The sequence below is a fragment of the Rhinopithecus roxellana genome, chromosome 13 (genome assembly GCF_007565055.1).
Source record: "Rhinopithecus roxellana isolate Shanxi Qingling chromosome 13, ASM756505v1, whole genome shotgun sequence".
In the NCBI taxonomy this organism is placed as follows: domain Eukaryota; kingdom Metazoa; phylum Chordata; class Mammalia; order Primates; family Cercopithecidae; genus Rhinopithecus; species Rhinopithecus roxellana.
Window position 1 is genome coordinate 99691508 of NC_044561.1, and position 16343 is coordinate 99707850.

Genomic DNA, 16343 nt, shown 5'->3' on the forward strand with positions numbered 1-16343 from the left:
TTGTATGCCAGGAAATGGGCAGAAGAGCAATACATATATATACTTCACAACATCACACTTTCCAATGGGAAATACACAGTTCAGCAGTCTGGGCACCGTGGCTCATGCCTGTAATCCCAGCACTTTGGGAGGTCAAGGCGGGCGGATCACGAGGTCAGCAGATCGAGACTATCCTGGCTAACACGGTGAAACCCCAACTCTACTAAAAATACAAAAAAATTAGCCGAATGCGGGTGGTGGCAGGCGAATGTAGTCCCAGCTACTCAGGAGGCTGAGGCAGGAGAATGGGGTGAACCCGGAAGGCGGAGCTTGCAGTGGGCCGAGATTGCATCACTGCACTCCAGCCTGAGTGACAGAGCGAGACTCCATCTCAAAAAAAAAAAAAAAAAGAAGCCGGGCGCGGTGGCTCAAGCCTGTAATCCCAGCACTTTGGGAGGCCGAGACAGGCGGATCACGAGGTCAGGAGATCGAGACCATCCTGGCTAACACGGTGAAACCCCGTCTCTACTAAAAATACAAAAAAACTAGCCAGGCGAGGTGGCGGGCGCCTGTAGTCCCAGCTACTCGGGAGGCTGAGCCAGGAGAATGGCGTGAACCCGGGAGGCGGAGCTTGCAGTGAGCTGAGATCCGGCCACGGCACTCCAGCCCAGGCAACAGAGCCAGACTCCGTCTCAAAAAAAAAAAAAATAATAAAAGAAAAAGGGGCCAGGAGCAGTGGCTCATGCCTGTAATCCCACCATTTTGGGAAGGCTGAGGCAGGCAGATCACGAGGTCAGGAGGTCGAGACCATCCTGGCTAACATGGTGAAACCCCGTCTCTACTAAAAATACAAAAATACAAAAGAAAAAAAAAATTGGCCAGGCGTGGTGGCAGGCACCTGTAGTCCCAGCTACTTGGGAGGCTGAGGAAGGAAAATGGGCGTGAACCCAGGAAGTGGAGCTTGCAGTGAGCCCAGATCACACCACTGCACTCCAGCCTGGCGACAGAGCAAGACTCCATCTCAAAAAAAAAGAAAAAAGAAAAAAAAAAAAAAAGAAAGAAATACATAGCTCACAAAAGAGTGCTCAATTTTCCAATATTATGAACTACACTTTACCAGACCACGCATGGTTAATAACACCACAAATCCATGTCTAGGCTGTTACAGGAAGCAATATCTTGGCCTAACATTAAAAGATGTACTTTAATAATTATTCTTATTCCCAAAATAGTTTTAAACTCAGGAACTAGATATTTACAAAAGACCACATATTGTAAAATCAGCAGATACATCAACAAATTCTACATTCAGGAAATATAAACATACAAAATGTAACAGACTACTAAAAAACTGAGATGGGTTTCACTTTTAGAAAGCAAACTTTAAGCCACAATTTAGAAGTTTTCATATCCCAGTCAGTCGGACCTGAACAGTGCCTGAAGATAAAGATACCCCAAATTATGAACCTGAGAAAAGCTCAGAAGGCTACAAACTTAAGTTCAAAAAAATCACTGCTCTTTTAAATAATCAAAATAGCCATTCTTTTCATTGCCTGATGCTCTATAATAGCCTAGTCTATCTTCCTCCTCCTCTTTTTTGAAATGTTTTAAGCAACAACAACTACAAAAAAAACCAGAGACAAGGTCTCCCTCTGTCACAGTGGCATGATCATAACTCAGTGCAACTTCAATCTTCTGGGCTCAAGCAATCCTCCTGTCTCAGCCTCCCAAGTAGCTGAGACTAAAACCATGTGCCACTACACTTGGCTAATTTGTTTTTTATTATTTATTTATTTATTTGAGATGGAATCTCACCCTGTCTCCCAGGCTGGAGTGCGGTGGCATGATTTCGGCTCACTGCAACTTCCACCTCCTGGGTTCAAGTGTTTCTCCTGCCTCAGCCTCCCAAGTAGCTGGGATTACAGGTATGCACTACCACACCCTGCTAATTTTTGTATTTTTTTTTTTTTTTTGAGACAGAGTCTTGCTCTGTCGCCCAGGCTGGAGTGCAGTGGCCGGACCTCAGCTCACTGCAAGCTCTGCCTCCCGGGTTTACGCCATTCTCCTGCCTCAGCTTCCCGAGTGGCTGGGAGTACAGGCGCCTGCCACCTCGCCCAGCTAGTTTTTTGTATTTTTTTAGTAGAGACCAGTGTTGGCCAGACTGGTCTCCAAACTCCTGACCTCAAGTGATCCACCACCTCTACCTCCCAAAGTGCTGGGATTACAGGTGTGAGCCACCATGCATGGCCTTTTTATTTCTGGACAGACAAGGTCTGGCTATGTTGCCCAAGCTGGTCTTGAACTCGTGGTCTCAAGTGATCTTCTCACCTCAGCCTCCTACAGTGCTAGGATTACAGGAATGAGCCAACACACACAGCCAGCAAAATATTTTTAACAACCTACATCTCTTCTTGCTATGGTCTCCCCAGACAGTGGGCAGGGACACCAACACTGAACAACCATATTTATCCAACTGCATGATTCTTACACATGGCCCCTAAAGCAATATACTGTACCATTTTACATAGCTGCATAATTGGACTATTTTTAGTCCCTGCTTATTGCTTAGTATTTGTTATATATCTAAGAAGACAAGCCATATTTACTTCAGCTCCATTTAAAGTTGACAAACTGGCCAGGCATGGTGACACACAACTGTAGTCCCAGCTACTCAGGAGGCTGAGGCAGGATAATCACTTGAACCCGGGAGACAGAGGCTGCAGTGAGCTGAAATCCTGCCACTGCACTCCAGCCTGGGCAACAGAGTGAGACTCCGTCTCAGCAAATAAATTTTAAAAAGTCGATAAATCAATAGGTTAAAAAACATCTTCAGGCTGGGCGCAGTGGCTCACGCCTGTAATCCCAGCACTTGAGGAGGCTGAGGTGGGCAGATTACAGGAGGTCCGGAGCTCGAGACCAGCCTGACCAACATGAAGAAACCTTGTCTCTACTAAAAATACAAAATTAGCCAGGCGTGGTAGCGCATGCCTGTTATCCCAGCTACTCAGGAGGCTGAGGCACGAGAATCACTTGAACCTGGGAGGTGGAGGTTGTGGTGAGCTGAGATCACGCCACAGCACTCCAGCCTGGGCAATAAGAGCGAAACTCCATCTCAAAACAACCTTTTCAGCCGGGCACAGTGGCTCACACCTGTAACCCCAGCTCTTTGGGAGGCTGAGGCAGATGAATCACCTGAGGTCAGGAGTTCAAGACCAGCCTGACCAACATAGTGAAATCCCGTCTCTACCAAATACAAAAAATTAGGCATGGTGGCACATGCCTGTAATTCCAGCTACTTGGGAGGCTGAGGCAGGAGAATTGCTTAAACCTGAGAGGCGGAGGTTGCAGTGAGCCAAGGTTGCGCTATTGCACTCCAGCCCGGGCAACAAGAGCGAAACTCCGTCTTAAAAAAAAAAAAAAACCTCCCATCTTGCCTCTCCAAATGGGCCACAAAGCTATAGCAATCTAACATTTTTCCTGAGCTCCCAGGGGTCAATTCGTCCTAATTCCCTGAAGCTGAAATGCTGAGCCTAATAAAGGCAGTCTAACAGGGCCCCAGCACCATTTCCACACTGTCAACAGTGATGCTCCTCCAAAAGCCAAGAAAAAGTAATCCATTTTCTAGCCTAGTATTGTCAAGCTACAAACAAAAGCTTTATTATGAAAGTTAAGTATAATCCATGATTTGTAGGAGTCCAAAATCAGCAAGCCCCAAAGGTCTCCCTGGCGTGCTACAACATGCCTTGTGAGTCATCTTCAAAGAACCAGTTCGTCCTCCACACTACTGTGGAGCACTCTGATCACAGGGCTTCCACACCTTCTGCACATACGCTGAACACCTGGAGCCTTTGATAAAAATGTATGTTCTCTTGTTACGTGAGTGTCTACATTTGCCAAAATTGTACATTTTACTCTATTTAATTATGCCTCAATAAAATTTAAAATATAATTTTAGACCCCTTTTCAGACCTATAGCATGCAATGGTAGGTTGGGGGAAGTTTTAAAAACTTGAGAACCACAGCTCTGGATTACATCACATGTACCTTCCCCCACCTCAAAATGTGGACCAAGAACACTGGATCTGAAGTCAAGAGACCAGGAATCAAAACTCAACTCCATCACTAACTCACTATATGGCCTTGGACAAAAGGACAATTTCACCGAGCCTGTTTTCTCATCTGGAAATTGGGGATAAAAAACACCTACCTCACAGGATAACTATGAGACTTAACTAAAATGTTTATAAAATACTCGGCATAGTGTCTAAGACAAGTAAGTGCTCAAAAAATGGTAGCTACATTACCATCAACAGCATCTTGGTTTCCATCATTTTAAAATCAATCTTTATTTGGTATTTCTCTCAGCCCTGCGAGACATACCCCCCTCCCCACCTGATGCAAAACTTTTGAAGAACTGAAATATACACATGCCTAGCCTCATCACTAGGGATTCTGATGCAGTAAGTCTGGGACGAGGACAGGTTTGGGAACTACACTGCTCTAGGAAATGCGTGACAGAACAGACTATAACCAGGGCCACAAGAATGCCTAAGATAACCTGAATAGCTCCTTCGAGTTTCAAATGGCAACTAGTATCTATCTGCACCTTTAGACAAGTAGTGCAGTATCAGAGTAAGGCTTTCTTTTTTTTTGAGACGGAGTCTTGCTCTGTCGCCCAGGCTGGAGTGCAGTGGCGCAATCTTGGCTCACTGCAACCTCTGCCTCCTGGGCTCAAGCAATTCTCTGCCTCAGCCTCCCAAGTAGCTGGGATTACAGGCACACGCCACCGCACCCGGCTAATTTTTTTGTATTTTTAGTAGAGACAGGGTTTCACCAGAAAGGTGGCACCAGTCCATACCTAACCCTCCTAAAAATATATACGAAAAGATTCAGTCTTAGTTGAATTCTCTCAGAGATAAGACTGAAGTATATTCTCGGAGGGTTCAGCAGTCAACAAACTGCTACTTTTTTTTTTTTTTGAGGAGTCTCACTGTATCATCCAGGCTGGAGTGCACTGGCACAATTTCAGCTCACTGCAGCCTCCACCTCCCAGGTTCAAATAATTCTCCTGCCTCAGCCTCCTGAGTAGCTGGGATTATAGGCATGCACCACCACACCCAGCTAATTTTTGTATTTTTAGTAGAGATGGGGTTTCACCATGCTGGCCAGACTGGTCTCTGGTCTCAAACTCCTGACCTCAGGTGATCCACCCGCCTTGGCCTCCCAAAGTGCTGGGATTACAGGCGTAAGCCACTGCGCCCAGCCTGCTTCTCCATCTAACAGGGGCACCCCTAGATAGTACAGAAGAAACAAATGGAAGGAAGAACAATCCGTATCCTGTTTATTCCTTTAGCAGGTCTCATACCAGAAAGATGGGTTTTCATGATTTAGTAGTCAGAGACGGCAATGAAGGGAATCATGACAAACATCAAACACCAGAACAAAATAGAAATCCTATGGCACGAATATGCGTCTACTTAGTTCCCTAAAAGAAGTTTCAAAACTACCTTAATTCTCCCCACCCAGTGTAAACCAGTTTTTCTGAGCGTGGTCTTTAAGTCACCTGTATCTGAATATGAGGAGCTTAACCGGGCCCACTGAATCTGCACTTTTACCAGGTCATTCTCATGCTCAATATTTGGAAGTACTTCCACAGTAGCTAAAAATTTTCACCTCAAGTCAGTCAGTCTTGAACAGAAAAGATCAAACTTATGCTTGGTCTTAGAGCAATGAAGAAACAACTAATAGAACGTAAATAATTCCGAAAAACACAGTGGTCCACAGCAAAAGCTATGAAGCCAGCAATTCTGAGTTTACACTTCTATTTCACAATGCACTAGCCATTTGACACTGGGCAATCGTGCCCCAGTTTTCTCATCTGTGAAATGGAATACTACCACCTACCTCAGAGCCACGAGGCTAATGAGTTACCAGAGCTCTTAGAAGACTGCCAGGCCGGGCCCAACGGCTCACGTCTGTAATCCTAGCACTTTGGGAGGCCTAAGTGGGAAAGTCGCTTGGGACCAGGAGGAATTCAAGACCAGCCTGGGCAACATACGAGATCCCATCTCTATTTTAAAAAAATAAAAATTTAAAAATTAGCCTGGCATAGTGGCACGTGCCTTTAGTCACAGCAATGCAGGAGGCTGAAGCAGGAGGATGGCTTCAGCCCAGGAGGTTAAGGCCACAATGAGCCATGATCATGTCACTGCACTCCAGCCTGGGCAACAGAACAAGACGCTGTCTCAAACTAAACACCAAAAACAAACCAAAAAAAAAAAACCCTTGTGGCTAATGGCTGTATTCTTATTTGCTGAATATTTGGAATTTACATCTATTTCCAACAATGTAATGCAAAACCACGAAGGATCTCATATTTTGCATTGCTTCAAACTCAGGTGCTTCTCAAATAAAACTAGGTGACTGACTCTGAAAATGGCACAGGTTAAGAATCTGTTTTCCAAATCTGTTGCAAGAAGATGGAAAAAGACAAAAGAACTGAAACCTCCCAAACTTTTCACAGCATCACAGAACTACATTTAATCATCCATATCAGAGAAGATTCAAAAAAGCAGCTGGGTGACTGGGCTAAGGTACAAGACTATCCAATAAAGATCTCACACACATCTTGCCATTTTCCCTCCCTCTCACAATCTGCATTTAAACAAGTCAATTTCCTGAAATAGGAATCTGGCAACACCCATCAAAAAGTCCAACCATATGTAAAACGGCATCATACTGTAAAGCTCATGTTACAGTATCAGGACAATTGATACTTTCAACAGCAGCAATGGCTGCCAGGCAGCGGTCCTGAATTGAAGACTTGTAAAGGGGAGAAAATACACAACACAAAAAAAGAAACCTGATAATAAAATGGGGAAACCTATTCTTTGGGAAGAGCGTATGCAACTCCCAAGGCAAAATTCAGAAAGATGTAGTTTTCCCTCAAAACAAAGAACCTTACTGCCCAGAATGCCATAGTTCTGAATCGTGAGTACCTGCAAACAGACGGAAGGAAAACGGAGGGGATATGTGGGTGAGAGATGACCTGGATTCTCATGGGAAGAAGGGCAGCCACCTTAGAGGGGCACGGAATACAGTTTTAGGCCTGGTGCAACTCAAGAGGCAGCGACCCATTTTCCAGTAAGCCCGAAATTGTGGAATAAAAGGGACTTAAAATATTAGACAGCAGCTCTTTGGAAGCCCACGGAAAACAAGCATTGAGGATTCAAAGGATTTGGGGGGAGAGGAGGTGGAAATGAGTCAAAAGAAGCCTTCTCGAGGATAAAATCATGTGACCCTCCGGAAAAGAATGCCCAAGGAGCTAAGAAAAGGGAAGACGGGTCCCGGGGAAGAGCTCTCCACTTCAACAAGCGGGAAATGCATACCAATGGGTGCGGGGGGGCCCCCGCAGGTATCGCTTTCGGAGCACACGAGGCCTCCAGCCGGATGTCAGGCCACGCACCAACGAGCGACCACCGTGCGGGAACAGTGTTCGCGCGCGGGAAAAACAGCGGCGGGGCCGGAAGGGGACAGGGTGGGCCGGAAGGGGGGCAGGGCGGGCCAGGAGGGCGCCCCACGGGACACTTACGCGGCCGCTTTTTCCTCAGGCTTTCGACGCGCTGGCGGGAGACCGAGGTGGGGCCGCTGTAGGAGCCCAGTCGGTCCCGCCTCGCGCCCTCCGCTGAGGCCCCGACAGCGGGTACCGACGCGCTGCTCGCCCGGCGCCGCAGTGGCTCCTGCCGCCGCCCTTCGGGGCCTCCGGCCGCCTGCTCCCCACCCGACGAGACGGAGGTGGGGGAGGCCCTGCCGTGGCGCTCCATCGGCGCGCCGAACCGGCCCGCTCCCATACGCAGCAGCCACCGCTGCCGCCCGAGCAAGCCCCCCAGCGTCGAACTCCTCCCGTCCTCCGCGGCAGTGCAGCCGGGGCAGAGGCGCGCCCTCCGCCGGCCGCCTCTTCCGTTGCGCCAACGCGCAGGAAGCCAATCCGACGAGGCTGGGGGCGGCCCAAAGGCCTCGCGTCCAATCGACTCCCTAACTCGAGGAGGATTGACCATGCCCCCGTCCAATGAGAGGCTCCGGTGACAGGGGCGGGGAGAGGCTGGTGGAGGAGGGGGATCCTGGTTCCGTGGAGGAGGAGAAGGCGGTGTAGTCCAGAAGAGAGTGATGGCGGCGCCGCCCAATGGACGCGTGGGTGGAAGGGCCTGTGCCTCCTCATCCACCCCAGCCATCTGCCCCCACCCCGTGCATGCCTCTGCCCGTCCCGGGCCGCGGAACTCTCCTGAGACGACCCCAAGTCCCACCCCGCTGCTCCGTGCCGTCCTAGTAGCTCGAGCCCTCCTCCAGCCCAGCAATGCTCCCGCAGCGTCTGGCCGCTGGTCGTCGGCAGATGAAAGGGCTTGACGCGGCTGGCCTTAGCCTTTGTCCCTCGGCCTGGTTCCGCAGCTGCCGTCGAGGTCGCAGCCCCTCCCCCAGCATGTTTGGGCTAAGCCGCCTCCTTTCCGGCTGCGTTGGAGAGAGAGGTACCAGAAGGAATGAAAGGACTGGGGCTTGTCTCCATGGCAACTGAAAGAAAGAGGTGGGTTATAAATCCTTCGCCACCCTCCTGTGGGGAAGGAGGGGAAGTGGGAGCCGGGAAGCAGAGTTGGCCTTTTGCAGGAGAATCTGGAGCCCCTTTCTGGGTGATGCACTGGGGGACATAGAAGGATTTGGCTGCTGCTTTGGAGCATGGATTTTTTTTTTTTTAACCATCTTCCTTTCTTTTTCGGAGAGAAAAATTGGTCACTTCCAGGCCTGAGACCCTGACCCTTCCAAGCATGCCCACTTGCCAAAGGCTGCCCAAGTCCGGAAGGATCCCATCCTGTTCTGTACTCCCAGGTCACTTCCTCGCTCCGTCAAGTTTAACTGGACTGTGGGCTAATGAAAAGTGCCTCCCTATTAGCGGGGCGTGGTGGCCCATGCCTATAATCCCAGCTACTTGGGAAGCTGAGGCAGGAAAATCGCTTGAACTCGGGAGGCGGAGGTTTGAGTGACCTGAGATTTCGCAGCAAGAACGAAACTCCGTCTCAAAAAAAAAAAAAAAAGAGAGTGCGTCCCTGGGGAGACTGTAATGCCCCTTGGGCAGTGATCCTTATTCCCCTCTCCCATAATGATTGGTTGTAGCAGGATGAACAAAAAGGTTGAGCTTCACTTGTGCTTGTTGTATAGAATTCTCATGCCCACTCCACGTTAGCTTCCCTCGCTGTAGGACTAGCTCTGGAAATTTTAGCTCCTGCAGGAAGCCAACACAGGTAGATCTACAAGAACCAAAAACAGCTGTAGCTACTCTTCTAAATCTCAGTGCTTGACATTGCCTCTCTTTCTGCCTCCTCTCCACACCCCTCAGAAAATGTGGTCCTCCTTGACCTGAGGGAGCTTCCATCCAAGTCTGTGAGCTCTGATCCTGAAGAATCCAAGTATCATCATCCCTTGGCTGGCAAGATGAACTCCAACATCAAAACACTTGAAACAGTAGTATTTTTACACAATTTGCCCACTGCCTCTGCATCTCACTTAGTCCTTGCAGTAACATTTGGATGATGAGGCAACTTACCCAGAAACACAAAGCCTAAAGAATGACAGAGCCTGGATTCCTGAGAAACTCAGCTACTGCCTGCCTTATGATAACTAAAAGAAGGCGGCCAGGTGTGGGGTGGCTCATGCCTGTAATCCCAGCACTTTGGGAGGCCGAGGCGTGTGGATCACAAGGTCAGGAGTTCGAGACCAGCCTGGCCAACACAGTGAAACCCCGTCTCTACCAAAAAAAAAAAAAAAAACACGCACAAAAATTAGTTGGGCGTGGTAGCGGGCGCCTGTAATCCCAGCTACTTAGGAGGCTGAGGCAGAAGAATCACTTGAATCCGGGAGGTGGAGGTTGCAGTGAGCCAAGATTGTGCCACTGCACTCCATCCTGGGAGACAGAGTGGGACTCCGTCTCTAAAATAAATAAGAAGGCACATCATGAGTTTAAGACCACTTCTACAAAAAAAATTTAAAAATTAGGCCAGGTGCAGTGACTTATGCCTATAATCCAAGCACTTTGGGAGGCTGAGGCGGGCGGATCACTGGAGGTCAGGAGTTTGAGACCAGCCTGGCCCAACATGGTGAAACCCTATCTCTACTAAAAATACAAAACTTAGCTGGGCCTGGTGGTGCATACCTGTAATGCCACTTACTCCAGAGGCTGAGGCAGGAGAATTGCTTGAACCTGGGAGGCAGAGGTTGCAGTGAGCCAAGACTACTACCGCACTCCAGCCTGGGCAACAGAGAGACTCTGCCTCAAAAAAAAAAAAAAAAAAAAGGAAAAGAAAATGAAGATGACCAGATAGGCTTCTAGAAGGCTAATGATATTCTGTTTCTTTGATCTGGGTAGGGATTACATGGGTGTGTTCACTTTGTAATATGCTATCAAGACATTTTGTGTACTTTTCTGGGTATTATACTTAAAGAAAACATTTATTTTTTAAAAAATTGAAAAATTGCCTTGGAGCAGAGTAAGGTAAACCTGTGGTTAAGCTTAGATTCCGCCCCACCGCCCCCCCGCCCCCGCCAAAAAGTGACATGAGGCCGGGCGCAGTGGCTCACTCCTGTAATCCCAGCACTTTCTTTGGGAGGCCGAGGCGGGCAGATCACGAGGTCAGCAGATCGAGACCATCCTGGCTAACACGGTGAAACCCCATCTCTACTACAAATACAAAAAATTAGCTGTGCGTGGTGGTGGGCGCCTCTAGTCCCAGGTACTTGGGAGGCTGAGGCAGGAGAATGGCGTGAACCCGGAGGTGGAGCTTGCAGTAAGCCGAGTTTGCGCCACTGCACTCCACCCTGGGCAACAGAGCAAGACTCCGTCTCAAAAAAAAAAAAGAAAGGTGAAATGAACGTAACAAGAGGCATCCTTTCTCTGTGGTTATTGTTTTTTTTTTTTTGAGATGGAGTCTCGCTCTGTTGCCTGGGCTGGAGTGCCGTGGCCGGATCTCAGCTCACTGCAAGCTCCGCCTCCCGGGTTCACGCCATTCTCCTGGCTCAGCCTCCCGAGTAGCTGGGACTACAGGCGCCCGCCACCTCACCCGGCTAGTTTTTTGTATTTTTTAGTAGAGACAGGGTTTCACCGTGTTAGCCAGGATGGTCTCGATCTCCTGACCTCGTGATTCGCCCATCTCGGCCTCCCAAAGTGCTGGGATTACAGGCTTGAGCCACCGCGCCCGGCCCTCTGGGTTATTATAGTGAGAACTTACTAAGTTTTTTATCACTCTCTGGTTGTTTACCCCTAGAGAGAAGCCAACGTTCTGGTTGTGTATGCCAGAATAAGTACAAGAGATATGGTAAGCGTAGAGCTTCAAAGAAACTAGCCAGATTCTAAAGGAATTACTTGAAAATCAAGAGCCATTTCAATGACAAAACATCATACAAAATACTCATCTACCACGTTAGAGGCCTATTGCTAGGTACTTCAGCTTAAACAGTAATAAGTATGTATGTATTATCCCAGTTGCTGTGAGTCAGGAATTCAGGATTGATTAGCTGGGTGGTTCTGGCTCAGAATCTTTCAAGAGGTTACAGTCCTCTGAAAGTGTAGTGGGCTGGGTTATCCAGTTCCAAGGTGGCTTGCTCATATGGCTGGAAAGTTGGTGCTGGCTGTGGGCAGGAGGCCTCAGCTCACAATGCAGGCTTTCATAGGACTATGTTAGTATCCTTTCAACATGGCAGCAGGCTTTCCCTAGAGCTAGTGACGGATGAGAAAACAAGACAGAAATCGCAATGTCTTTTATGGCCTAGGCTGGGAAGTTATGCTCCATCATCTATGCAATATCCTGTTATCACATAGGTCAGCCCTATTCAGTGTGGGTTGGTACTACACAAGGACATGAATATCAGGAGGAAGATAATCTCTGGAGGCCATCTTGAAGCCCATAGTCCGCCCTCTGCCCCCTAATGATTCACATCTTCATCTGTTCCTACTCTCTAGGAGCCAGGTGACCGACTTCTATTGAGCTTTCTTGCAGCTAAAATAGAGCATCATTAGGAGTAAAAATGAAGATACCGGCCGGGCGCGGTGGCTCAAGCCTGTAATCCCAGCACTTTGGGAGGCCGAGGCGGGCGGATCACAAGGTCAGGAGGTCGAGACCATCCTGGCTAACACAGTGAAACCCCGTCTCCACTTAAAAAATACAAAAAATTAGCCGGGCGAGATGGCGGCGCCTGTAGTCCCAGCTACTCGGGAGGCTGAGGCAGGAGAATGGCGTGGACCCGGGAGGCGGAGCTTGCAGTGAGCTGAGATCCGGCCACTGCACTCCAGCCTGGGCGACAGAGCGAGACTCCGTCTCAAAAAAAAAAAAAAAAAAAAAAAAAAAAAAAAAAAAATGAAGATACCATCACAAAGGCCAGGCATGGTGGCTAATGCCTGTAATCCCAACACTTTGGGAGGCCAAGGTGGGCAGATCACCTGAGGTCAGGAGTTCGAGACATGCCTGGACAACATGGTGAAACCCCATCTCCACTAAAAATACAAAAATTAGCCAGGTGTGTTGGCGGATACCTGTAATCCCAGCTACTCAGAAGGCTGAGGCAGGATAATCACTTGAAACCGGAGGCGGAGGATGCAGTGAGCCAAGACGGCACCACTGAACTTCAGCCTGGGTGACAGAGCAAGACCCCGTCTCAAAAAAAAAAAAGATATCACAAGATTGCCAGGCACAGAGGCTTAAAGACCAAGTTTTTTCTCCTGTCACTGTGCTTCATTGGTGCTGAGGACATGAGGGGTGTAGATCAGGCCTCTTTCAAACACAAGGCCTTTTGTCCAGAGTGTAATGTATGAGGACTTGGGAAGACCTTACCTATTTAACTATCTCTCTCAAAGGACAAAGGTATGAGGGGGTAAAAAAAAAAAAAAAAAAAAGGACAAAACTATGAAGAACATGAAGTTCTTAAGCCCTAGACACTCTTCCAAGGTCTGGCCTGTATCCCAGAGTCCACTGCTGAAAAGGGGCAGAGATGTGTGTTATATGCACACATACATACGCATAGTATAGCTAGCATATGGCATTCTGGTGGCCTCGATGAAGCTCACAGGCAATATGAAAGCGTTGACTGCTTTCACAAAGTCTCCACTTGTCTCAGAAAATAGAGAAAAAATTCAAGATGAAATACAATGAGTTTAGGACAACTCAGTTTCCTAAATATGGAAGATCCTGTCCCTTCCCAAGTATTGAAAAAGATGAAAATTTTCCCTTAGTTTTCAAGCTCAAGGTCTATCTTATCTTTGACTGATTTGGACTGTTAACTTGCTGGTAACTACTAATAGTCTAGTGCTTTTATTTATTTTATTTTATTTTATTTATTTATTTTTTTTTTTTTTGAGATGGAGTCTCTGTTGCCCAGGCTGGAGTGCAATGGCATGATCTTGGCTCACTGCAACCTCCGCCTCCCGGGTTCAAGCGATTCTTCTGACTGAGCCTCCCGAGTAGCCGGGATTACAGGCGCTCACCACCATGCCCGGCTAATTTTTGTACTTTTAGTAGAGGTGGGGTTTTGCTATGTTGGTCAGGGTGGTCTCGAACTCCAACTCAGGTGATCCACTCACCTTGGCCTCCCAAAGTGCTGGGATTACAGGGATGAGCCACTGCACCCAGCCTATTTTTTTCTTTTTAAGAGACATGATCTTGGGACCAGGCATGATGGCCCTTGCTTGTAATCCCAGCACTTTGGGAGGCCAAGGCAGGCGGATCACATGAGTTCAGGAGTTAGAGAACAGCCTGGGCATCGTGGCAAAACCCCATCTCTACAAAAATACAAAAATTAGGCGTGATGGCACATGCCTGTGGTCCCAGCTACTCAGAAGGCTGAGGTGGGAGGATCGCCTGAACCAGGGAGGAGGAGGTTGCAGTGAACCAAGATGGCACCACTGCACTCCAGCCTAGACCACAGAGCGAGACCCTGTCTTAAAAAAAAAAAAAAAGGATCTCACTCTCACCCAGGCTGGAGTGCAGTGGCATGATCGTAGCTGCTGGCAGCCTCCAACTCCTGTGCTCAAGCGAACTCATGGCTTCAGTCTCCCAAGTAGCCGAGACTATAGGCATAAGTCAGCACATCTGACTCAAGTCTAGTGCTTTAATAGTTGTTACTCAGAAAAGCAAATACATTTGAGAAATACAGGTAAAGTTAAGTGCTACTTAAAGCTTTTAATACACTAATGGGCATAATGAATCTCCAAGGGGAGCCTGGGTATGTAGCCATCTTCTAAATGTAGTTGACCATGGAACACTTTTTTCACAGAGCGGCTTATTCCTCAGAACATAGAAATTCATCTCAGCAGAAATTATTTGCAACTCTGTTATATTGAAGGCAATGAAGATCTGGTTCTTTCTACTTTGTTTTTTTTGTTTTTTGTTTTTTTTTTGAGACGGAGTCTTGCTCTGTCGCCCAGGCTGGAGTGCAGTGGCCGGATCTCAGCTCACTGCATTCTCCACCTCCCAGGTTCACGCCATTCTTCTGCCTCAGCCTCCCAAGTAGCTGGGACTACAGGTGCCGCCACCTCGCCCAGTTAATTGTTTTTGTATTTTTAGTAGAGACAGGGTTTCACCGTGTTAGCCAGGATGGTCTCGATCTCCTGACCTCGTGATCCACCCGTCTCGGCCTCCCAAAGTGCTGGGATTACAGGCTTGAGCCACCGCGCCCGGCTCTTTCTACTTTGAAAGCTTGATGGCTAGTATTATTTTCACTCCCAAACAAACCTATTTGTAAAAGCATCTCTCTCCCAAAAACAAGGGTCTTCATTTCTCTTAAACAGTTCCACTTCCCCACTTTCCTTAATTCTCCTAACGGTACTGCCATTTCTATTGCTGAGTAACTTGATTCTTCCCCCTCATTTGCCCCTTTCCTTGAATCCAGCACTGTTCAAGAGAAACATAATGCAAACCACATGTGTAACTTAAAATTTTCCAGCAGCCACATTTTAAAAAGTAAAAAAGAAACAATTTTAATATTATACTTTATTTAACCCAATGTATCCAAAATATTATCATTTCTACATGTGGCACTAGTCACATTTCAAGTAGTCAATAAATAGCCACAAGTGTCTAGTGGCTATCACAAACAGAAAGCTCTAATTAGTAATTTATTTTAATGGCCTCTTAAATGTTCTGCCTCTAGTCCCTACTCTCCAGGCCCACAGCTCCCAGGGTAATCTTATTAAAGTATTCTTCTGTTTATAATCTCGCCTATGTTGAAAAGGTTTTGGTGGCTTCTTTGCCTACAGAATGAAGTTCAAACAACTTGACATCCAAGGAGCTCCACCATTTGGTATCTTCCCACTTTTTCTCATTATTTTGCTTGCATAACTGTTCTAAAAAAACAAATCTCACAATTCTTTAGATAAGCCTTATTCTTATACAGTTTTGGCTCATCCTTCATCTCTACATCTTTTTTTTTTTTTTTAATCTAGAATTTTGCTCTTGTTGCCCAGGCTGGAGTGCAATGGCACGATCTCAGCTCACCACAACCTCTGCCTCCCAGGTTCAAGCAATTCTCCTGCCTCAGCCTCCCAAGTAGCTGAGATTACAGGCATGCACCACCACACCCAGCTAATTTTTGTATTTTTAGTAGAGACGGGGTTTCTCCGTGTTGGTCAGGCTGGTCTCGAACTCCCGACCTCAGGTGATCTGCCTGCCTCAGCCTCCCAAAGTGCATGTCTACATCTCTACATAAAATTCCTTCCCGCCACATTTCTGCTTATCAAAATCCAATCCAACTTCTATGGCATGGCCCAAATGATACCTCCTCCTTAAAGTCTTCATTGATTACCAAAGTTCAATGTAAGCCTGATCTTTTTTTTTTTTTTTTGAGACAGAGTCTCTCTTCGTCACCCAGGCTGGAGTGCAGTGGCGCAATCTCAGCTCACTGCAACCTCCATCTCCTGGGTTCAAGTGATTCTCCTTCCTTAGCCTCCCGAGTAGCAGGGACTACAGGCGCATGCCACCACACCCAGCTAATTTTTGTATTTTTTAGTAGAAACAGGGTTTCACCAGTCTGGTCTTCAACTCCTAACTCAGGTGATCCACCCGCCTCAGCCTCCCACAGTGTTGGGATTACAGGTGTGAGCCTCTGCACCCAGCCAAACCTGACCTTTTATGGTTTTTTGTTTTGTTTGTTTTGTTTTGTTTTTTGAGACAGGGTCTGGCTCAGTTACCCAAGCTAGAGTGCAGTGACGCAATCATGGCTCACTGCAACCTCCACCTCCCCGGCTCAAGTAGTCCTCCTACCTCAGCCACTCAAGTAGCTGGGAGTACAGGTCTATACCACTACCTGGCTAATTTTGTATTTTTTGAAGAGGC

The 16343-nt window shown here is 47.6% G+C and overlaps 1 protein-coding gene across 5 annotated transcripts in view; it reads right to left on the reverse strand.

The window, feature by feature from the left end:
- Positions 1-9252, reverse strand: part of PANK2 (pantothenate kinase 2) — a 36838-nt gene extending 27586 nt beyond the window's left edge. For 3 of the 5 annotated variants that reach the window (XM_030914185.1, XM_030914184.1, XM_010378950.2), the window contains exon 1: positions 7571-9252. In XM_030914185.1, the coding sequence (XP_030770045.1) occupies positions 7571-8210 (640 nt within the window). In that variant the 5' untranslated portion in view covers positions 8211-9252. Of the gene's footprint in view, positions 1-7367; positions 7501-7570 lie in introns of those variants that run through there. The other 2 variants (XM_030914186.1, XM_030914188.1) reach the window with 2 other exon arrangements.
- Positions 9253-16343: the final 7091 nt, after the last annotated feature.